Below are 24396 nucleotides of genomic sequence, written 5' to 3'. Positions count from 1 at the left end.
GGTGTCCTTTGCTCCTTGAGTGAATTATTAGTTGCATTCATTCTATTACCTGTAACTGTAATCAGAAGTAAGAAGGATGCGTCAAGGAATTTGCTTTACATTTTTGTACCAGATTTTCTTTTAAATAAAGGGTTTATATTTCATGAGAGATGCATCTTCATGCCATTGCAGGACCAATGTCACAGACAGTAATGGTGAGAAAAAGAAACTTCAGGCTACCATCTGGAATGATGGTGGTCCTCACTATGGAGTGCCTTTACTTTTTTTCTTTTTTTCTGAACACTTACAGATATTTCCCAAATGAAAATATTGAGGACTACCTGAAATTTTTGGAAGATACACATTTATGTTGATACAAAGAAGTGATTTAATAAGCTTTTGGTAAAATGATATTACAGAATTCATTCTGCCTGCATCTCAGCACTAAGATGGGTAAAATTTTTAAAAATCTCTAGCAGAAAATAGTAAGTTAAATTTTAAAAAAGACCTAATTAAGGTCAGAAAAGGACCTAAGGTAAGTGAGAAGACCTTCCTTCTTAGAAATCTATCATAAAATTTAGGGGATGTGGTTTGTGATATTGGTTGTAGATTTTTCAAAAAATTTTAAAAAGATTTATTTCTTTGAGAGAGAGAGAGAGAGAGCATGAATGGGAGGGGCTGAGGGAGAGGGAGAGAATCCCAAGCAGACTCCATCCTAAGCGTGGAGCCCAACGTGGGGCTTGATCTCAGGACCCTGAAATCATGACCTGAGCCAAAACCAAGAGTCAGTTGCCTGAACCTGACAATCCAGGTTCCCCTAGGTTGTAGATTTTAAAAATCTGCTATATTCTTATAGAGCTTATATACTTTTAAAAAACTCTAAACCTTTAATCAAAGTAGCTATCAAAAAGTAATCCATTGCACAAAGTCAACACTCTCCAATCACTTCTTACAGGACAGAAGGTAAGTTTAGAGATTGAGTCACACTGCACACTAGTATTTGAGAACCAAACTGTAAAGACGGACTTCAGAGTTGTGTTATAGTTAGAATAAGGGTCCACCACACTGAACATATGCTGTTTATATCAATGTTGTTCAGACATTTAAAATTGCAGACCACAAAAGAAATAGATACATTTCACAGGGTATCTTACTATACACATTTATATTTATCTAATTGGATTGTTTCATGAACAGGACTCTGGCATATTACATTCTATTCAATCTCCTTTTCTTTTAATACTGGCCTGGGGCCATTAAATTGATCCCATTACTGTCTAACGGGTTGAAATCCACAGTTGGGCTTTCCTGCACACTGCTCCCTACAAGTCTTCCCACTCATTATATATTATTTTCAGCCATGAAGGAGCAAACAGAATAGACAGTGAAAAAGTAGTTACACTTGAACATCTGTAAAGGGTCCGTCTTAGGAAAAAGGGGCAGCTACTTACCTGCTTTGGCTTGTAGTTACCAGAAAAGGCCCTGAATGAAGGCTCTGAATGAACATATGATCACACCTGCTTCCTGCCACGGTGCTCACAATGAAACTGTCAGAGACTCATTGATTCTTGGAGAATCAGATTTCAAGATTGCAAATGCATAATCTATGCTTTTTTGCAAAAATTTTATTCTCAGGGATTAGCCGACCCCCAGCTGAGAGCCTGGTGGGTATGTAGTAGTGGTGTTGGTGAGGGTGGGAGAAGGGAAGTGAATCAGGATGAGGAAAAATGGAGGTAAATGGGAGTGGGAGGGTGCCCAGGACGCAATTTCTAGGAAAATAACTTGGCCTATAGAATAGGTCTCTTTTCTAAAATAATAATAATAATAATAATAATAATTAATTTAAAAATCACAAAACTGAAACAACAGAAACAAAGGAAAAATGATCTGTGTAAGTCTGGGTTCTAATTTTAGGAGAACTTTTAAGGTTACGGAGCCTGAAGAGTGGCCATTCATTTCACTCTCTATATTGAATGCTGACCATAATTTTAGGCACTTAAAAATCTAACCTTCTGATTTGGAGATCGAAGTTAATGCTCATGTTTGTTTTCTCAAGACGTGGAACTGCAAATCGGAGGCCCAGAGAATACTAGAAGAAAAAAAATCACAAGACACTAAGTTTATGACAGGGAGGGACTTTCTACACAGCGTAAAAATCCTTTTTAAGTCATCTCTGCAAACCCCCACCCTAGATTGCTGTGCCTTCCTTTGCTCCCACCCTGGGTTGCTGAGAGGAAGTCATGTAACTAAGATGGCAGAGCCCACACAATTCAAGTCCCCATACATTGTGGTTCCTTCCCTTCATTTAGCCCCGTACAAACTCTTCTCTGGCCACCTTCCTACGTGCTAAATTAAAAGCAACCTGAATATGCGAGAGATGATTTGGATAACAGTAATGCTTGTGTTTGATGCACATTTAGGTAGTCATTGAAATTAGGGCTGTGAAGTCTATGCAGATGAGGAAAATGCTTCTAATGTAATGATGACCCATAAAGAAACAGGTTACACAGTTGTATGTGCAACGTGTTTCACCTATTGTTTTAAAAGTTTATTGATGGAAAAATTACTGTACAGGAGTGAGGGTGTATGGTAAGAAAATATACCAGAATAACACGCTATGGTTATAATAAGGTTATGAGTGTACGGATTGTTTTTTCCACCTTTCTTTATTTTCTCAAGTTTTAAAGCCATTCTTCTTATTTTTTTAATTGGAGGACAGATTTTTAAAATGTTGGGGAAAATAAATCCAATGACAATATAAATAAGGAACTGAAAATAAGAGCTAAGCAATTGTATGACTTACTCTCCCATGTATTGTGGTAAACCTTACATGCCTTGTCTCACATAATCGTGAAAACCACCCCACAGGTAGGTGCTGTGATTGCTGACATTTTACAATCCAGCAGTAATCTGAGGGTTAGGGAGATTAAGTTCCTTCCTCCAGGTGCACAGCAAGTGAATTGTAGAGCTGGAATTGAAATTCCTGCAAACTGACTCCGGCACCTGTACTCTTCTTGGCTATTAAGCTATGAGAATCCAATCAGTGATTAAAAACTCGTGTTAATATGAACCAGTAATAATATGAACTAGTAAATCTTTATTTTTATCATAAATCATCATCATTATTTAACTAGCCCTTACTGATTGTGCTACCAGCCAGGAACTGCCCTAGTGGCTTTATATACATCATATAATTGCACTGCTCCAAATATTCCTAAACATGGGGCTTCTCGCCTTTCAGTGTGACTCGTCCGAGGTATCACAACTGATAAATGGCAAAGCTGGGATTCAAACCCAGGTGTGTCTAATTATTAAGCCTATGAATCCTAACGCTGCAGCCACGATGATTTCCTTTATAACAAATGTGCAATTTTCAGTCAGACCTCTGGGACTTTGCACACAAACTCTTCTCTTCTTTGGAAACCTCTTAAAACTTTTCCTGCTTTTTCTACTTGAAGAGGTTCTACTCATGCTTCAAAGCTCAGGACAAAAGATCCTCCTGCAATATACTGTCTGGTCCCACAGGTCAGGTCAGGCAGAAATTTTCTCTTTATTCCCTATCTCCTTCTTTGCTACTCTCCTATCACTCAACCTCTGATATTGCTAATTTCGAGTTTCTTATTGAATGGGGATTGTATATTTTCATCTTGATGTTGTGAGAAGAGCTTAGTATCAGGCATATAGAAGGGGTACAATAAAAATGGTTGAAAGAATGATGTGAAAGAGTGTGCTGTTGTTTGCACAGTTCCAGTGACGGGGATCTTACTGTATTGGGATGAAGCCTGGCTAATGTTGGTCTTCATTATAGAACAATTCATCCCGGGACAAAGATACAACAGTGATATGACAATTTTGTATCGGTAGGAGGCCCGTGTGTTTTCAGCTAGAATCGAACACCAGATTTCTGGGCATTGATTCTAAAGAACCTCTGTGGGACCACTACTTTTTTGTTTTCCTAATTGCGAGATTTTGCAAGTTTTTATGAATCCTTTTTGGTACATATAGATAATATATGAAAATGACATTACTACTTATAAATCAGAAGTAATACTTCTGAATATTAACTTGAATGTTTTGTTAAATTAAAATAAAAAGTCTCTTGAAAACTGTTGTTTTTTTTTTTTTAAATATTGGGACTAAAATAAATGGTCCTGGTGATTTATGAGGCTTTTTAATATTTAGGACTGCTTTTACATTTGGAATCTTACTACAATCCACTGAGACTATTTTTTTTAAGTACAAAATGAAGAAGTAAATAAATCAAAATGTTTTATAACAAAACAGAATGCAATAAAATTTGATGTATTTAAGGGCATTAAAGGGCGAGATAAGAAAGCTATTAGGTTTCTTCCACTACAGACCTCACAGATAAATGAATACAAACAATTTACTTCCTTGACTTCCAAAAATTATTTGCTGGTAAAATGGATTGACATCCTGTCACATAAACACATATGTGGTTAAGACCACACTGCCATTTTTACCCTCCACTTGGAATGTCCCCAGTGGCCAATTTTTGTTCCAAGATTATTCTTAGTTATTAATGATCTTAGATGATCTCTGGTTTAGATTTAACACTTTTAATACTGACAAAGGAATGAGCGCCTGGTCACCTCTAGACACAAACCCTGCCGCTACCATGTCAATTTCTTCCTCTTTGGCCTTGGGTAGACCTCTTCTCTACACCAAACTAGGTGGTTGGGTTTTTCTTGAAAACTAGCAAAAGGACTTATTAGTTTCTAGATAAAAGGATTCTAATGAAAAATGTGCTAACATCTCAGCTTAGAAATCCCATTCTATCTTTCATGGCTTCGTTTAAAAATCTCATCTCATCTGTTATTCATTAGTTTTTATCCAAGTACTTTTCACAATTTTGACAACCAGATAGAACACGGACTTTGTGTTCAGTCCTGGTTTAAACCTTGGTTTTGTCATTCAATACCTGTGTGACTTTGGGAAATTTATTTAACATTTCTCAGTTTCTTCACCTATAACCTAGGAGAAATACTCAATTCATGGGATTGTTGGTTTTGAAAATTTAATGAGATAACATAAAAGACAGAGCACCCAGTGATGGGCTTATAACACAGAGGGCAATCAGTACATGTTAGCTAAGAAAAATCTGTTATAAAATTTTATCTTTTATTTAAATATTTACTTTTTTTGACCCAACAAGTGAGTTTACTAGACTATAGCTTGGCACACTTTATAAATACCTGGGATCAATGGAATAGAGTTTATTAGGGTGTAGAAAAGCAAAAATATTATTCTAGCACAATACCCTAAAGTGTAAATTGGGAATAGGTATTTCTTGATAGTTTCAAATGCTCAAATACATGTGAGAGATCCTGGGCTAAAAAGTTTATTTACTGCAGGACTTCTCAGCACCTTTAAAATGCAAACGTGCATGTGAATGCCCCAGGGGAGGATATGATACTCAGCATTAACCACAGAACTCCCCTTTAAAGCCTTATCTCAAGGGATCAGTACTCTTTGGAATGTATTTTGGGAAGCTATTCTAATACAAACCTATGCAATTATAAGTTTTTATGAAATTTTTTTCAAATAGGCCACTTTATTGATAATCATAAATATCTAATTTAAAACAGGAATATGTATGTTCAGTTTATACAACATTTAATTATGCAGTATTTGCAGGCTTCAGAATTTTTTCCGATTTATGACTTCATAAGAGTTGCCACTGAGATATTTATTACAAGAAGTTACTATGTGTACTTAAATGGCTATTGAAAAAAATAAACTTATTGTCCACAAGTAATCCTGAATGAAAAGTTCCTAAACCTGGAAACAAAGAAAAAGAAGAAGAAGACAAACATCTCCTTATTCTTTCAAAAGCACATTACAGATCATTATTAACTCTTTTGTTTTTCTTGCTACAATTTTCTGTATTATTCTTCAATTAAAATGTATGGAAAACATAGACCTGGTAAAGCTAACTCAAAAGCTGGGTTATGGTAACATTTTAATATAAAAATACTGCGAATGATATTATATGGGAGGTATGCCAAAAATAAAAGCTTAATCTTCCTTGCTAAAATCTTTATTTATGTTATTTCTTAAGTCATTTACTGAATACAAAGAAAAAATTGCAGTTACAGTCAAAGAAAAAATATCCCAAGAGAAAATCTTCAGCAAAAACATCTTCATAAAGCATCTAAAAGACATGTAAGAGTAAAGTCAAAAGAGAAAGCATATAGAAATATTCATCTTTTTGTGTTTTTAACCTCAGATTCCCTACCCTGTATAGGACAGAATGCTCAAGCCACCACCCTGTTAATTTCCTGCCTAATTTGTTTTAGTTGCCAGGTGCTAACCTGCTGAGTGCTAATTGGGGAGCTTTGTACTAGCTCTCTTTAAAATTCAATTAGAACTTAGTAAGGGCTTCTGGTTTTCTCTTACATTTGTTCCAGCCACCATAGGGTTCCCAAGGTCACATACCACCATCCTGGTTATATTTTCCATCTTGTACTCACAGCTCAGTGGTCGCAGGTCCTGCAATGGGAAAGAACACCACCATTGGAGCTCAGGGGGCAAATAAGTTACATCCTGTCCCAAAGGCAACTCGATGGGCCGGGAAGCTTCTCTTGATTTCAAACACCTGTGTGGGCAACTGTGCCCAAGAATTCATGTGTGACCATTAACTCAGAAGAGAAACTTGAGAGAAAAAAAAAAAAAATCAAAGCTTAATTATAGGAAGAAGTTGGATTGGTAAACATACTAGTGTGTTTCCCTGAGGAGGAAAATGCTTACTACATAAAACAACATTTTAGAAATTATTTTCACTATTGCTAATGTTAAATTCGGGCCATGAAGATCACAGATAAGTAAACATCACTGAACAGATTTATTCTTGCAAGAAATGAAATGACAGGTATTAGTAGAGGATATTATATGACTCAAGGAGCATTTGCCAGAGATTTGCTCTGAACACAAACTCCTACGCACCACGGTCCTATTTGAGATTACACAATCAGTCTTAGTTCCATCCTCTAAATACTTAAGATGGGAAGAGAATACTTTTCTGCTTACCTAGTGCTTCCTGCTCCCTTCCTCCCCCTATATCCTGTTCTTGTTAGAAAGTACAAAAACTCAAGTTTGAAGAGGCATTATTTCCCTCTAATTTACTAAGTGCCACTAATATGTCACCCTCATTCCCAGAGATAAGCTTGCAATAGGAAGACTTTCACAAAGGAGCAACCTTTTGGGAATTTCTGTCCCTGGAGAGGTCCAAGGAAGAGGGTTCTGAATATGAGGACCATTGGTCCATCTGTCAGCTCTACTGAAATTTCATCAAAGGAAGTAATGGGACTCTTCATGTAAAAGTTTCAGAAACCGCCCTCCATTCTGTTCTTCCCACTTAATTCCGAAAGACCGAGATCCAACACCAAAACAAAGAAGTGCTACACAAACACATCCAGGTAAAGAATTTTGTAAGCAAATCATATGCTTTGAGAAAATGAACTGCAGGGAAGCAGGGGGTTTTGTATCTGTTCTATTCCCAGTGCCTAGAACAGTGTTGGGCACGAAGTAGTAAATGGGAGATGCAGAGCCGAAGTAGCTCACACTACTTCCTAAGAGGAGTCTGAAATGAGATAGACAGAAACCCAAGTAACTATAAAATCCTCCCTCCTGTATCAACCAGGGAGGCACGACCACTGAAAAGTCTGTTTAGACTCATGAGAAAGGAGTGAATGACTGATATCTGGAGGTAATTTAATACATGCTCTCTCCAAATAATCTGAATGACATGTTAGTATTCTAAGCAGCTAAGAAACACAGTTTCAAAAAGCTGGTAACATTCTCTCCTCTGAAAGGGAGAATTAGCATGTATTTAAATTCTTAAGGATCCATATCTAACCCTAATTGTACAGAGAGATCTTTTGTGTTCGAATTATTAACTCAGTCCTGAAAACAGAAAAAAAAAGAACCCAGCAAAAGCTTTTCAAAATTTCCATGAGTCCTTTGAATATAATTTAAGGACTTAGTTTCTATAGTAAATATTTTATCTTATCTAAAGGTTAAAAGTTATGTGTACATTTTTTCCAGTTTTATGGAAATAGCTTTTTTTCACATCAATCAAAGATCTTTTCTTACCCCAGACCCTCCCACTCTTTTTCTTTTTTTAACCTTTATTTCCTTTCTCTGAGTGAAACAATGATTGTTTTTCTACATATTTCTAGATTCTTTTCCTTAGCTGTTCCAGGGACACGCCTGCTCTAATCCATTTATAGCTCTTAAGATATTATTCATTCACTAAAAATATTTACTGTGTACCTGCTGTTTACCAGGCATTGATAAAAAAGACCCCTTGTCCTCACCGAATTTCCAATGATCCTAACAATTGTAATAAGTAATCACAAGCAATTGTAACAAGCAATGGAAACATAATCAGTGCAGTTGGAGTTTTAGGATAGGAGAGAGCCGTAGTGATAGGGGAAGTTATGCACCTAGATTTAAGGACCAGAGCAGCGCCCCACCCCCCAAAGAAGTGACATCAAAGCTGCTGGGGGACAGTGCAGATCAGTGGCTCAGAGCCCAGGATCAGACCTAACAGTGGAGGTGTGAGTCTCGGTTCTGCTCTATAGTAGCTGTGTAACTTTGGGCATATCACTGAATTTCTCCCCGTCTATCAAGTGGGGCATAAGGACAGACTTGCTGTTTCTCTATAAGGCTGTTATGGGGATTAAGTAAATTAAATCCATATAAGATCTCAGAGCAGTGCCCAGCCCATCTCAATTGCTCAATAAATGTTTGCAGCCTCAATCCTGACCGAGCTGAAGCCTGAAGGATAAACAGAAAGAAGTAAGCTGGATATGGGGGATGAGGGAGTGCAGTTGGTGCGTCCGAGAGAAGGAACAGGAGCCGCAATTTCTGTGGCAAGAGAGCACATGGGTATTACAGGAACTGGAGACAAAATCAGTCCAGCTGGAATTTAGGGTGTGGGGTAAAGGAAAGAATCAAAGCCCTGTCATGAGGCTAAAGGGGTAAACAGGGACAATAGAATTAAGGGCCTTGTTAGTTATTGGAGGGATTTGGATTTTATCCTAAAAGTGATGGCGACCTAGTGAGGGTCTTCAGCAAGAAGCAGTAGGGTCAGATTTACATGGTAGGGAGAGGAGTACCCCGTGTGGAGGCAGGCAGGCAGGGAGATGAGTTAGAAGACCGTGGTCATCTCAGTAAAAGATCACGCCAGCCCAGATGAAGGCAGTGACAGTGGCAGTTGGGTGGAGGGAAGAGACGAACTGGAGAGCCCGGGGCTGAGTGGGCTGTAGAAACGAGGTGGTTACCAGTACCATCCTCTGAGACAAGAAACGGGAGTGGGGGAGAAGCGTGAGTTTGGGAAGATGACAAACCTAGTTCTGGACACACTGAACGTGAGGTGAGTGTGAGGCCGAGGAAGGCAGCATGGGAGGTCCCCCAAATAGCCAAATTCACAGACAGAAAGTCGAACGGGGCTCACCAGGGGTTGGGGGAAGAGGGACTTAGGGTTGGGTGAGTACAGGGTCTCCATCTGGGAAGATGAAAACGTCCTGTGCTGGGTGTTGCACAAGAAGGCACAAGAAGGTACTTAATGCCACCGAACTGCACATTTAAAAAGTGGCTAAAATGGTAAATTTTATATCTATTTTACAACAATACTAATATCAATAAGAATCATAATATAAAGCGCATAGGCCCTTATTAGAAAAAGTCACCAAAGAGAAGTATGAAGTCTGGCTCAGTGAAGGTTTCCAGAGAAAGAGATGGCCAACATCTACATTTTCAAAAAGATGAACGTTTTTAACAAAAGAATAAAAAACTTACGATCAGATAATCCTAATATGTTTCCCCCTGGAGAAAAATGTCTAAAAAAAAAAAAACAAACTTGAACTGAGTTTAAATAAAAAGGTACACAAACCTCAAACTGCTTAAAAACAAAGAATAAATTAGAACGTGGCTTAGTCATGTGAAATTCAAAGACTGAGCTAAATCTCTGCCCAAGGGAAACCGATGGAAGAAAAATAGTTAAGGACTTCTTTGAGATTATGGATAATGTCTGTTGTAATGTTTACAGCCAAAGATAGAGGCGATAAATGTTCTCCCGTATTTTCCACGCGACAAAGTGAACAGTAAACTGGATGTTTTGCTAAAAGAACATTTTAGAATAGATGCTTTGTTTAATAAAGTCAGGGGTGGAGGGACATGAAGGAATCAAATGAAAATAGGAGCAGAGCCCTGGAATATTTTTAAAAATAACATACTTGAACTTTTTTGTTTGTTTATACAGTTTTTGTGTGTGAGTGTGTGTAGGTGATCTTTTCCTACAAATTCTTGCAACAGAAACTCGTGATGATTTGATGACTGCCAAAGATACACGATTATTACTCACCTGGGTTTATTTTTTTTACTAAGAAGGTAATTTAACCAACACATAAACCACAAGACTAGAGGTGTGAGTAGAGGATTTTGAGTAGAGGATTTTCCATTCCTTACGTTTTTAAATGCCTATAAAGTATCAACACCACAACAACTTGCTAACATCTCTTTAGAGGAATTATTCTTCATTGAAGTATGTAGTCATTAGAATGCTCAAACTCCTCGGAGTCCGTGGTATTTGGAAACCGGCAGACAGTTAACAAATCGTAGTTAAAGGAGTAAACCCATCAGCATGTCCTGAAGGAGCTCCCGCTGTGCCTGGTTCCCGTGAAAGAGTGTTAGGCTGGGTCTCTACCCTTGGCTGTACATTTCTGTACATTTCTGAAGACGAAGGACTCTCTCCGTTATCCTGCACTGTATTTATAATGGTTTTTTAGACCAAGTGGTTAAAAACACAGCAGAACCTGAGGATGCCCTGAGCGAGAAGATTCGTGGTCTGATAAGGAAAGATTATAAAAAACATTGTTGTCAGTTTAATAAATGGTGGCATTGCCGGACCCACAAATGACAAAGACCTGGCTTTTCTTGGTCCTGGTCCCAAAAAGGTGGGCCACGAAGGAAGAAAAATGCACGTGTTTCCTTTCCAGTGCCTGTCTCGGCTGTTATCAGTGCTCAGCTGGGACTGGTCGGACCTTCCTCCGTAAGCAGTAATGAAAACCAGACCTCCCGGGACCCTGCTTGAAATGTAAAGGAACTAAAAACAAAGGTCTGAAAACAGCCAGGGAGGGTGGGAGTGAGCAGGGGAATCAAGCTGATAGATCACATTAGGGAGCTTCTCCTTTCAGCCAGTTGTATTCTCTTCCTTGCTTCAGCTCTGGATCTTTGGCCAATTTATCTCTGCACTATGGCCAAGAAAGATATGAATACTGCTTAAGACCACCCCCCCTTCCTGGCTCATTGTTATTATGATGACCAAAGTAAAGTGCCTTTTTGTCCTCCTTTATTTGGGAAGAAAGTCTCAGCTAAGATGGCTCTACTTAACATCGATTTGACTTCCAATATATAACGAGCTCTTTTCCTACTTCGAATAATGTGCAAGGCATTACCTTGTTGCTGCGTTCAGTCCCAACATAATCTGCCTCTTCTGGTATTATCACGAAGAGTTCAGCTTCGTAGGCACCTTCTCCTTCATTTCTTGCATTGATTATGAGCGTAAGATGATTTTCATCTCCAATGATGACCTGATGCTTATCTCTAAAAACGCAGTTTAAAAGGAATATTAGGTATCATACTTCTCTGGATTCATAGATACCTTATTTAAGGACTTGGAAGAAAAGAAGAAAGATGTGAGAATATAAGACTTGGACAAGAAGATGGTTCATCATGAGGGTCTGTGAGAAGAACTGAGAGAACCACATCTGTATGGGCAGGGCAGGAAAACATCCTGGTAATGTTTAACAAGTTCTCAAAAAAAAGAAAGAAAGAAAAGAAAAGAAAAGAAAAGAAAAGAAAAAACAGGGGAATACCAATTTGTAGCTGATTTCAGTTTCTGAAATTTTCATTTGCTGATTCCAGGGATGTAAATCCTCCCATTGTGGTCAATTTCAGGCTACGGACCTACTTAATCTGCCAGCAAAAATTCCAGGAAACTTGACAGTTTGCTCACAAGCCAGGATGAGGCCGCTCTGGCACATCACTGAACACGCACAACACTGAACATGCCCAACAGAAGATGGGCAGTGGGAGAAAAGGGAGAGACGGTTTAGAAATGAATAAGGGAGGGGGCTGTGAATGCCAAGTGAACCGTAGGAGGAAGAAAGAGGCAGGTAAAATAAGATCTCAAATAGCTGCCTGAGGATTTTGAGGAAATTTAGTTCTCTCCAAACCTCGAACTGAGCCGATATTTGGAAATGCCTTTTGCCAAGGCATTTGACCCTTATGACTTTTGACCCTTAATCAAAGCTATTGCTTTGGATCCTGGCTAAACTGGGAAGTTTGGGAAAAAAATCCCCTGAAAGGTTGCCAAGCAGATTCCAAACACTGGTGGTGGGATGGGCCTTGGGTGTGTGTGTGTTGGGGTGTGAGGAGCATGAGTCTGCTTTTTCCAGCAGAGGATGTTTTATCTTGGTCTCATTTCTTTCCATAACAAAATGTAGTGCAGTTACCAGTGCTGGATTGGTGACTCTCCATTACAGGCCATTTGATTCTTTCCTTTTTTTTTTTTTTTTTTTAAAGACTTTATTTATTCAGAGAGGGGGAGAGACAGAGAGAGAGTGTGAGCAGGGAGGAGGGGCAGAGGGAGCCCCACGGAGCAGGGAGCCTGACACGGGGCTCCATCCCAGGACACTGGGATCATGACCTGAGCCGAAGGCAGACGCTTAACCCGCTGAATCACCCAGGGGTCCCGAAGCACTCCGATTCTTAATTTGATTTTGGGACACCTTCCGCTTTACTCCACAGAGTGCCATTAATTTTTATTTTTTCAGAAAATTAAAAAATTGATTTCATTTTGACAATTTTAAGGATGCTTTTGAGTCATGAGGTGCTGCAAAAGCTAGTTTGGGTAAGGTGTAGATACAACCAGCCTGGGTCTCCGCTCCCAGGACTGAGGTAAGTACATACAACCTGAATCACCCCCCAACCCCTGCCCAGAGGGGTTCACTTTGAACAAGCACTTTTCCCCCACTTTTGCTGAAAGATGAAACAGCCCAGGCAAAATCTTAGGGTATGTCACTTGATACCAGTGACAAAGAACTGACCCAAAACACAGGCTAACTCCAAGTGTAGCCAAGCTCAAGAATTTCATGCAGAGTATTTTTTTTTTTTTTTTTTAGTAGTAGTTGGAAGTGTATACTCTCTCCAGAGAAGCTTTAAATAAACACCTGTATTCCATTAGATAAAGTGTACACGTTTATTTATTTAAACTTACGGTCTAGCTGACAGCTTCAAGTCGGGAATGCACACGTTGTCTTTGCCACAATCCACCAGGATGTGAGCCTGTGTTGTGCAAACGGGCATCAGGATTAATCTGGGAAAACCTCAATCACACCCTTTTTCTTGAAAAGTATGAACGGTTCCACAAATTAAAGTAAAGCCTTCATTCCACTCGGCGGCCTGATTCGGCCCCGCTAGACACCCTAGGCCAGGCAGTGATCCCCCAACACAGCTTCGTTGACATCATAGCCCAATTCCCCGTCCTTCTGCCGTGTCCCTAAAGAAGGCCCACTCTGGCGGTGTTTTGAGGATCACAAGCTGTATTTCCTCCCTTAAGAGCCACAATTTGAACAAATTAAATCTCGGTTGCTCAAGAGGAAGGACTTCTGAAAACAGGACAATGCAGTGTTTCAGGAAACACGTTAGGAAAATCTCCCCAGTGGGACGAGCTGGTGTGCAGGAATGCAAACGCAAGAGGCTGGGTTTGGTGTTAAGGTCACGGGAGCGATGCCCAGGGCCCTGACTGGGAATCAGCCATCCCAGATTGTCAGGGACCTACCTGTTGGGTCACGGTGTTTTCCATGTAGTAATTCAATATCGGTTGCACTTCTGGGCCTTCTTTAAAGGTGGACTCATCCAAACTGTAATTCAAGCTAATGTTGATTGGAGATAATTTATCTCGGAATTCAGTTTCATCCTAGGGAAAATAATCACACACTCAAGGAAGGCTCCAGGAAATAGCTACAAGATGTTAGCCCCTGAGAGGCAGGCGACGTTTGACTTCAGCCAGTGGAAGTGAATGGTCAGGTGATTATCACGGCAGCAGGCTTAGGTTCATGTGGGATGTAGTAGGCAGCTTAATTAATACACATTCAGGGATGAAATCATTTAGGGCTGGTGCTTCATTGAAATATATGCTTCGGGAGGCAGTCTTCAGGTTCCCACCCAGATGGGTCAAATTGCAAAGGAAAAAAAAACCCTACTTATATACGTAATAGGTGTCATGGAAAGTTTTGTGAATTGGGATTTTTGTTTTCATGAGGTTGGCAGCATTTACGAGTCCTCTTGGGCTCGGGGGGAGAAAACACCTTGATTCTCCTCCTCTCTTGTCATCTCTTTAAGCTTGCATGAACTTCAAAACACCTTCAGCGCCCCTGAAGCTCCCTCAGAAAACGAAACAGAACCCCCTTCAGAGTGGAGGGGGTAACAGGAACAGAGGTCCTGAGCACACAGGAACACCTCAGACCACGCAGAGGAAATGCCACCTTCAGATGTGTGCCAGTCACGGTCGTAATGAGACTCAAGGGTCATGCACCCAGCTTTTCATTCTAGAGCATTCTAGAGTGCGTTTGTGAACTTTGCTCTCACTGGGTTCTCTCACCCACTCACTAAGTCCCGTTAAGGGAGGAGACAAAACGAGGGAGAGAGAGTGATAAACCCCACAACTGCTAAGAAGCTGGAATAATAGTGTTATAAATATTTTGGCTCTTCTATTTCACGGTAGGCTTTGGAGTTATGTGTAAACACACATTTCTTTAAAAATATAATTATCAGTTACTTTCAATAAAAGTGTTGAATTGCCTAAACGTTTTCCCGAGTTGGCTCTGAAATGGGCATTGATAACATCTGGCCAAACATAACTCACGTAGGAGAAAAATTCAAATAAATTACGTTTCACATTTATGGTTTTTTTGGGAGGGAGGCAGTGAGAAATGAAAACCACCCGAGTTAGTACCAGTATCAGGATAGTGTGCAAGACAGAAAGAAGCCTTGGGAACGAACAGCCACACACCATCAGGTCAGCTGCCTCGGAGCTCAAGAATGGAGCAAGGGGCCTTGTAATAAAGTTTGCTCCTATAAAAGGAAAATAGATGTGGATCTCTGTGGACAAGTACGATGATTCAATAGAGAAAAATGGTTGGAATTTGAATCTGAACGTTAGAGGCCAGAAAGGTGATTCTGGAACACTTACTCGGAGGTAAACGACAAAATCCTGGCAGTAGAGGGATTTCTGCCGCTTTATGCGAAGGGGGAAGATGTGATGGGACTGATGGTTGTCAAGGAAGAGCGTGCGCTTAATGGCTCCTTTTTGTTTTAGGGAGTCTACGTGCACCTCGGCAGTCAAGCCTAGGGACCGAAATAAAGCAAATATAATCAGGAAAGGAAATGTATTCAGTGAATGCAGTGCTTGAATGAATTTCTATTTCAACTTGCTTACTCAGAAAACATTGTTTTCATAGTTGGATCAAAAACAATACACGAGATGAAAAAAAGTTTTAGAAAATACTCTCCAAACTGAGAACCTTGTTTTGTAATGGTTTTACATAGTCATTCCCCCATTTTTATATATTTTTTTATTATTATGTTATGTTAATCACCATACAGTACATCATTAGTTTTTGATGTAGTGTTCCATGATTCATTGTTTGCATATGACACCCAGTGCTCCACGCAGAACGTGCCCTCTTTAATACCCATCACCAGGCTAACCCATCCCCCCACCCCCTCCCCTCTAGAACCCTCAGTTTGTTTCTCAGAGTCCATCATCACTCTGAAAAAGTTCATCTCCCCCTCCGATTTGTTTTTACAGACAACATTAACGCCAATCATTCAAGTAGTAGTTTTGTAGAAGTTTCCATATATAGAAATATAATAGAACAATAGAAATCTTAATATTAAGAAAGGGCTCTTTCAAAGTTTTCTGTGGTCTGTGCCGAGAAATGCTTATTGTTAACTTTTCTTGGTATAGTACAGGAGCGTAAAAATGAAAACATGCTCACCTATTGGATTTGAAATGCTCTGGCCTGTTACAGATGCACATACTCTTAAAGAGAAGCTAAGGAAAATAAGAGTCAATAATGCATTGGTTAGTAAAGTTTTGAATCTGAAGGAGAAATCTTACTTTATCTCACCCAAGATAAAATGAATACATCATTTTTCCTCTGTACTTCTCATTATACACACGCACAACTAACTAAAGATACATATACATGTAAAATCTATCTATCATCTATTATCTACCTATCTGTTGACCACAACACTAATACAATCAAGATGGGTAACATTAATACATCGGAAGGTAATACTTTAAAGTATTACTAGAAGGTAACTGACTTAATCAATGGGTTAAGTAATCAATTACTTGCTACTTTTATTCCATAAATACGTAAGAACATTGCCCTGTGTTAGGGAGGGAAGAATTAGGCATATAGGAGAACAGCTAGTGGTGGGGCCTGGGGATGGGCCAGAACATGAGTCCATTTGAGGAACCCACAGGAAGTCAGTTTGGTTGGAGCGTTGGAGCAAGGCGGGGAAGCTCGAGGAGGCCAGGCTGGTTGGGTTGGTCTGCAGGGAACAGGGCTTTGAAAGTCATGTTAAAGAGTTTGGACTTCATCCTAAGAGGCACGGAGAGCCATGGGACGATTAACCCTCATCCCCACTCGGCTTAGGAGGAGGAGGGAACCTGGTGGTAACTTGCTAGGTGTGGGTACAATTTGAGGCAGAGATCCTACAGGAGGGCAGCGGCGGGGGCGTGGAGAAAGAACGTGAGGAGCTGAGCGTGGCTGTCTCAAGCTAGGTAGGCACAATGATGTGGTGTGTAGACACAATAAAAAGAGGGCAGACGTGCACAAGAGACACATTATAGTTTTGCCTAGAACATGATCTAAACTCAGTCCAGAGAGACATCCGCCATGGCTTGTAGGATGACCTGCCTTGGGACCTGTTCTGTGGCCAAAGAGGAAATGAGAAATGACCAGTTGTCTCTGCCTGACTTTGCAGCATGTGCTCACGTCCCTCCTGAAACACGTCAAGCCCTAAAAAGCTAGCATTTGAGAGGGGGCTTTTTCACATTTCCAAGAAAGTGAAAATATAAGAAAATACTTAAATATGATTTAAAGACAGTCTTAATGGTTTTACTAATAAAATACTATAGTAGGATTGGAATATTTCGACAGCATCCCAAAGCTGTAAATAATTCCTAATCATACTTTAATTATGTGTCAGCTTCCTGCATGGAATATAATGAAAATGTGTCACATCTGGGACTCATCTATCTGCCGTGACCTCAGTCAGTGTCTCCCCTCAGGGTAAATAATTTGCCACATGCCATTAAGCCAATAGTTTCCTGAGATGTTTCTGCTATTACAAATGCTCGTACCACTTTCCCTGAGAAGTCACAAATTCCAGCCCACTTCTATTTCAATTAGAATTATTTAAGAAAGATGGAATAGTTAGCCCTATCTTTAGATTCTGCAGCATATCTGGCTTTCAAAATCGAATTTTTTTCTGTGTCCCTCTTTTTTTTTGGGAGTACCTGGTTGCATGTCAAAATCAGAGACAAAGTTCATTAACTTTTACAAGAGAAATTCCTATTTGTAATAAAATCATCAGCCTATGTAAATTAAAATAATTTTATATATGGTATTTTGTTGGACATGAACAATTCAATAGCAATGAAGTTTTTGGAAGAGAAATAAAGCTCTGGAGGCGAACCTTATTTTTTCTTTGTGAGAAGGTGTTTGATGGACAAACGGGGTTAGCAGCTGATTTATGAATGATACCAATTACACGTCAGTGTTCTATATTTCTTAGTTCTCCCTCTCTGTTACCTCCCTATCATTAGCTGGATGACTGTGACTTTTTTCATACAACTTTAAAATAACTGCTACAACTTACTGAATTGTTGATAACAGCACCTCAGCCGAAACCTGCCAGTTTCTAGATGTCTTTCATAGAAAAGACATCTTTTCTGTCTTTTCTATGAAAGACTCTTTTCATAGAAAAGAGTCACCGAGTCAAAACATTCCAAGCACCTTGTTCTGATCTAAAAGGAAAACCTCAAAATCTCATAGTACTGAAACAAAATATTCATTCTTTTCAAGAAAAGTTTTATTATTGGGGTGCCTGGCTGGCTCAATCTGTAGAGCATATGACTCTTGATCTCAGGGTCCTGAGTTCAAGCCCCACATTGGGTGGGGAGCCTACTTAAAAAAAAAAAAGACATAGTCCTATCAGATATCAAAAAATGTTATGAAGTTATGATAAATAAAACATTATTAATAAAATTTTTATTATTGAAATATAGTTGATATATAATGTTATATTTGTTTCAGGCAAATAACACAATGATTCGACAACTCAGTATCTTACTCAGTGCTCACCATGGTAAGTGTAGCTACCATCTATCACCATATAAATTTAAAACAAATTTATTGACTCTATTTCCTATACTGTCCTTTTCATCACTTTTATTTATTTATTTATTTTATTTATTTTCTAACTGGAAGTCTGTACCTCTTAATCTCCTTCATCTATTTTGCCTATCTCTCTTACCCCCCATCTCTGCCAGCTACCTGTTTGTTCTCTGTATGAGTCTGTTTTTTTGTTTTGTTTTGTTTTTTAGACTCCACATATAAGTGAAATCATGATACTTGTTTTCTCTGTCTGACTTATAATAACTTAGCATAATATCCTCTAGGTCCATCCATGTTGTTGCAAATGGCAAAATCTCATTTTTTTTTTTTTACGGCTGAGTATTCTTCCACTATAAATATATACACCACATTTTCCTTATCCATTCATCTATGGATGGATACTTGGGTTGCTTCCATATCTTGGCTATTGTAAATAATGCTGCAATAAACATAGGGGTGAGTATATCTTTTCGAATTTTAGTGTTTTTGTTGAGATGGTCATTCTGAATTTAGCAAAACATACATTGTACATAAACCTACACATATATTCACTATGGTTTTATATACCAGAGAATTGGGTCCACTCACAGGTCTATACCTAATTATGAAGTACCCTTGAGTTGTCACGGAAAGCTGTGATTTAAAATTAATTAGTGCTAAAATTACAAACTTGAATTTATGATCACATTCAATATGGTACATTAGTCTGAATAGGTCTGATTGGAAATACATCAGAAGTCAGGACGATACATGACAAATCCTCAGACACCAGCCCTGACTCAATGCACAGTTAGAGTAATGATACTGTGATTTAACGGTGTGCATATAGCCATGCATGAAGGAAAAAGAATGAGGTGGATACCAAACAGGATGTAAAACTACAAAGCAATTCACTTTTCTTTCTTTTTTGTTTATTTATTTACCTTAAGTAATCTCTGCATCCAATGTGGGGCTCGAACTCACGACCCCAAGATCAAGAGTCACATGCTCCTCTGACTGAGCCAGCCAGGCAACCCTGATTTTTCAGTCTAAGCCCTTTAATTCGATTTCAGTGACAGCAAATATTTTGCATAAAGTTAGGCATATTGGAAAAGGTTTTCTTACATTTGAAAAGTTGATAGTGATGGTTTTTCACATTTGTCAAAAGAAATGTTTTACGACTTTTTTAAATTGATTAATAACAATATTAATATTTATTGTGCCGGTTTTATTTTTATTTTTCTAATTTGGCAGTGCCAGTAGCCGATACTTTATAAAGCTACACAGCCGTTTGAAAGATGCAGAAATTTACACTGATGGACGCGAAGAACTATTTCCCAGTTAAGCTTCACTTAAATGGTTTTCAAATATAGAATACAAGGTTATATCAAATAGAGACAAAAACTCTAGGAAAGCAAATTGACAAATGCCTGTCAATCGTTTTGGAAATACTGACCTAAATTCCTAAAATAAATTTAAAAACTATCGAAGAGGGCGCCTGGGTGGCTCAGTCGGTTAAGCGACTGCCTTCGGCTCGGGTCATGATCCTGGAGTCCCAGGATCGAGTCCCGCATCGGGCTCCCCGCTCAGCGGGGAGTCTGCTTCTCCCTCCAACCCTCCCCCCTCTCATGTACTCTCTCTCTCTCTCTCATTCTCGCTCTCTCAAATAAATAAATAAAAATCTTTAAAAAAAAACTATCGAAGAAACACATTGTAAACTGAACCAGCTGTTAACTTTCATCTTCAAGTACCCTGAGCCACCATTAATTCCAAAGTTTTGCATGTGAAGACGAAATGTTTTTCAGAGAATACATGTGATAGAATGAAATAAGTAATTATAAAGACATATATTTATTCATTTGCCCACATAACAAATTTCATCTTACCTTAATAATATAGTTTAAATGCAATAAGGAAAACAGCTCATGAAAAGAAACATTTTCTTGTAACAAAGTAATACTCTTTCCTTAAAACCAAACAGACCCCGTATCTGTTAAAAATACTTAAATTTCATTAGGGGCGCCTGGGTGGCTCAGTCGGTTAAGCGGCTGCCTTCAGCTCAGGTCATGATCTCAGGGTCTTGGGATCGAGCCCCGCATCGGGCTCCCTGCTCAGCAGGGAGCCTGCTTCTCCCTCTCCATCTGCCTCCCTCTCTGCCTACTTGTTCTATCTCTCTGTCAAATAAATAAATAAAACCTTAAAAAAAAAACAAAACCTAAAGATCCTTAGAAAAATGAACTAGTTTAAATTGCACTTTATAGGGGTGCCTGGGGCGCTCAGTCGGTTAAGCGTCTGCCTTCGGCTCAGGTCATGATCTCAGGGTCCTGGGATCGAGTCCTTCATCAGGCTCCCTGCTCGGCGGGAAGCCTGCTTCTCCCTCTCCCACTCCCCCTGCTTGTGTTCCCGCTCTCGCTGTGTCTCTCTCTGTCAACTAAATAAATACAATCTTTAAAAAATTTAAATTGCACTTTATATCAGAGCGTGCCACGCCCAGATACTTGAAAGCATCCAGTGTAGGGTCCATTCAGTTGTGAACGTGGGAACATCAGACTCTTTGGGGAAATACTGAAGTCTTAGCACTCTTGCCCAAGGAGCTCCATTTCAGTGAATCACGCCAGGGTAACGATAGACGCTGGCTCTTTCACATATTTTCTCAGATCAGGTTTTCATTATAATACATTATGGTTTTAAATCATTTAAAAATGTGCTTAGGGCATTTCCAAGCTACTTTCAAAAACTGGTAAAGGAGAGGACACGCCTCCCAGAATTGGGGAATGCCCAGCAAAGGACGTTTTATCAAAGATTTCTTCAGGGTCTTCCTCACACCCCCACCCCCACCCCCGACCTCCACCGATGAAGGCTTTGACTCTGCTATGAACTCTTGTCAAAAGGCCATCAACAACACGCTGAGACTGGGTGGAAATAAGTCCTCTGGGTCAACACTGTTTTTTTCTGCATTCTGACATTCTCAGGAACTGAACATCCTGTCTGAGTTAGACCACACCTTCTGGAAAATGAGGGCAAATCTCAAACACTCCAAGTATTTGTTGATTTTTCAGAGGATATACCCTGTTGGCATTACCCAATATGACAGACTTCTGACCCTTGAGGACCCATGTATTGAGAAACAAAGTGGCATATTCTCAAGCTCTGTTACAACTGAATTCCATTTGTAGTTCCTTCAGATGACCAGCAAGGTTGAGAAGGAACACTTTCAAAAGGGATAGAAATCGCGTTCTCCCACGGCCTAGCAAAGGAACTGCAATGCTACTAATATTCGTGATAATGAGATCAGGGCCACAACAATAGAGTTGGGAGTACAAAAATTGCTATTTTTATAATGTTTGCCTTTTGTCTAATTGTGCACACTAAATCACAAAACAGACGTGTGTTTTTAGCACAGGAAACTGAGCGATTTAACCGAAACCTATTTAAAAAAAAAAAAAAAGTCTGGAAAGGGGTATCCATAAGCATATGCAAATGTAAGAGTCAAGGTATTTTATTCTATTTTCAGTTTGTTTAACATTTATTTTAGCATGCCAAGAATCCTGCTCTCTTTTGAGCAGGAATTTCTGCGAATGTTTTTATGCTTCTCCTCTCACTTGGAGCCTGTAGACTGGAGAAGTTGCCTTCAAGTAATAAGTTAACAACAAAAGATCAGCATCATGTGATAGATCCTTCTTTTTTTGTTTCAAAAGACTAACTCTATTTTTTCTATACCTGTATTTGTTTCTATCTCTCTATATAGAAAAACACTAGTGTACATTCATGCCTCCCATTCCAGATTAGCCCCACAAGAAATATTCTAGCTTTCCTCCTTTTTTATTTGTAACTTTCTTCTCTGACATTGAGAAATGTTGCTGCCATTATCCTCATCATATTTGCTCATATCTTCAATCTCTCTGAGTATTGTTATCTTAAAAAAATTTTTTAAGCGTAGTTGAAAAAATGTGACATTAGCTTCAGGTGTACAACAGTGATTTGACAAGTTTATACATCATGCTATGGTCACCGCCAAGTACAGCTACCATCTGTCCCATTACATTGCTATTATAATATCATTTACATTCCTCATGCTCTGCTTTTATTCCTGTTACTTACTCATTCCATAATTGGAAGCCTGTACCCCCCTCCCCCTTTTACCCATTTTGTCCAACCCCCACCCCCATCCCCTCTGGCAACCATCAGTTTGTTCTCTATATGTATAGGTCTGTTCTGCTTTTTGTTTGTTTATTCATGTTTTTTAGATTCCATTTATGAGTGGAATCATATGGTGTTGGTCTTTCTCTATCTGATTTATTTCACTTAAAGTGATACCCTCTAGGTCCATTCATGCTGTCTCAAATGGGAAGATCTCATCTTTTTTTTTATGGCTGCGTAAAATTCGTGTGTGTGTGTGTGTGTGGAGGGAGAGAGAGCGCAACATATTATATATATTGTAATTTGTATATATGGTAGTATTTTATATATGTAGTAATTATCTCTCTCCCTATATATATCACATTTTCCTTATCCATTCAGAAAGACTAACTCTTTGTTACTTAAATTGGGCGCACAGACCCACAGCATAACATTCGACTGGAGCTTTCCAGAGCTACAAAGTCTCAGGCCCCACCCCGGAAGCCGCATTACCACAAGAGGCCCAGGTGATCTGCATCCACATCAGAGTTGGAGAAGCCCTGGGCTAACTCACCAGGCCACAGATGACAGAGACTCTGGAATCTGGCATGTTTTATTTTCCAGATTGATAATCATTGGGTGCAGCAAAAGCTGGGCATCCACGGTCACAACTGGTCTTGCTCTGCAGGGAGAAGACACAGGGTTATAATGAGCCACATGAGCGACACCCCACTTCCAGAGGCCACTGCCAACATTCCCAACCTTTGTGCCAAGAATTTGCCTCACTGTGTGAGCAGGTGGGCTCCAGACTTAACTCATTACCTTGAAACATATGTGGTAGCTCATGAATACAAATAAAGGATGCTATGGGTCCGCCAAGCAAAACCACATTCACGGAGCTGCTTTGTGTGTAGAGTGGGCTCCAGGTATTTTGGAGATATTGCTGTGAAGTGCGCTCTGTGATCTGCTATATTCGTATCTGAGGAAACACGTCATTCTATACTCACTCATGTCCTTGACTTTTGCAAATTTCCTTTCCTGATGGGCTGATGGTTTTTTATTTTGTTGGATAATTTTCTATCCAAGCTTTGCAGATTGAGCTAAGCACGTAAGGGTGGGCTGACGAGATCATTGTTGTGCTTCACACCAGAGCCGTGGTTCTCAATCCTGACTGCATGATAGAAGCACTCAAGGAGTTCCCAGAGAGGTCAAAAAACCTCAGGGGGTCAGGGCCAGGCATCGGAATGTTAACCAAACCCTCCAGGTGGTTCTAATGTGCAGCCAGGTGTGAGGAGAGGGACTAAATGTACAGCAAACTCAATTTTCACCAAGGTGAGGGTAATAAGGCAAGCAAGTAACTCACGGGGGAAGGGGACTGGGCAATTTTTAAAGCGCTGTTCCAAGATAGGAGAGCTAAGAGCCAAGTCTCCAGATGACAATGTGAAATGATATTGCGTTGGGTAAGTCTTCCTCTGAGGGGAGGGAGGGCTGTGCTTTGGGACGGTGTGTGTTTAAGGCACGACTTTAAACAGTTTCATGACCACCACAACAGCCCCCCTGGGCATTTTCCTGAACTCCTTTACACTATTTATCTGGGCTTTGTTACATAATTTTGTTTTTAATATTGTGTTAGCTCCAGTCCTTGAAAAAGCAGACGGTAAGACGGTAAGACCGGGTTCGATGTGCAAGATAATCACTGGGGCAAATACCTATGAGGGAAAAAAAGGGGCGGGAGTGGGGAGGCTGGCGGCCGGCCGTCAGACTGCGATGGAGGTCTGGTCCCTGCGAAGGAGCGACGGGAGGAATGAGGACT

The 24396-nt window shown here is 39.7% G+C and overlaps 1 protein-coding gene across 2 annotated transcripts in view; it reads right to left on the bottom strand.

The window, feature by feature from the left end:
• The window catches only part of ITGA8 (integrin subunit alpha 8), a 191783-nt gene that overhangs the window by 56916 nt on the left and 110471 nt on the right, over positions 1-24396 (bottom strand). For both annotated transcript variants that reach the window (XM_028114140.1, XM_028114141.1), the window contains 8 exons: positions 23158-23265; positions 16071-16126; positions 15263-15417; positions 13850-13987; positions 13286-13353; positions 11463-11610; positions 6400-6492; positions 1989-2068 (listed from right to left, as the gene is read on the bottom strand). In XM_028114140.1, the coding sequence (XP_027969941.1) occupies positions 1989-2068; positions 6400-6492; positions 11463-11610; positions 13286-13353; positions 13850-13987; positions 15263-15417; positions 16071-16126; positions 23158-23265 (846 nt within the window). The remainder of the gene's footprint in view (positions 1-1988; positions 2069-6399; positions 6493-11462; positions 11611-13285; positions 13354-13849; positions 13988-15262; positions 15418-16070; positions 16127-23157; positions 23266-24396) is intronic.

The sequence above is a fragment of the Eumetopias jubatus genome, unplaced genomic scaffold (assembly GCF_037043125.1).
Source record: "Eumetopias jubatus isolate StellerSeaLion01/CBP00866 unplaced genomic scaffold, mEumJub1_p1.0 scaffold_8, whole genome shotgun sequence".
Taxonomy (NCBI): domain Eukaryota; kingdom Metazoa; phylum Chordata; class Mammalia; order Carnivora; family Otariidae; genus Eumetopias; species Eumetopias jubatus.
The sequence above is the reverse complement of the archived record's forward strand: the minus strand, read 5'-3'. Positions and strand labels throughout refer to the sequence as shown.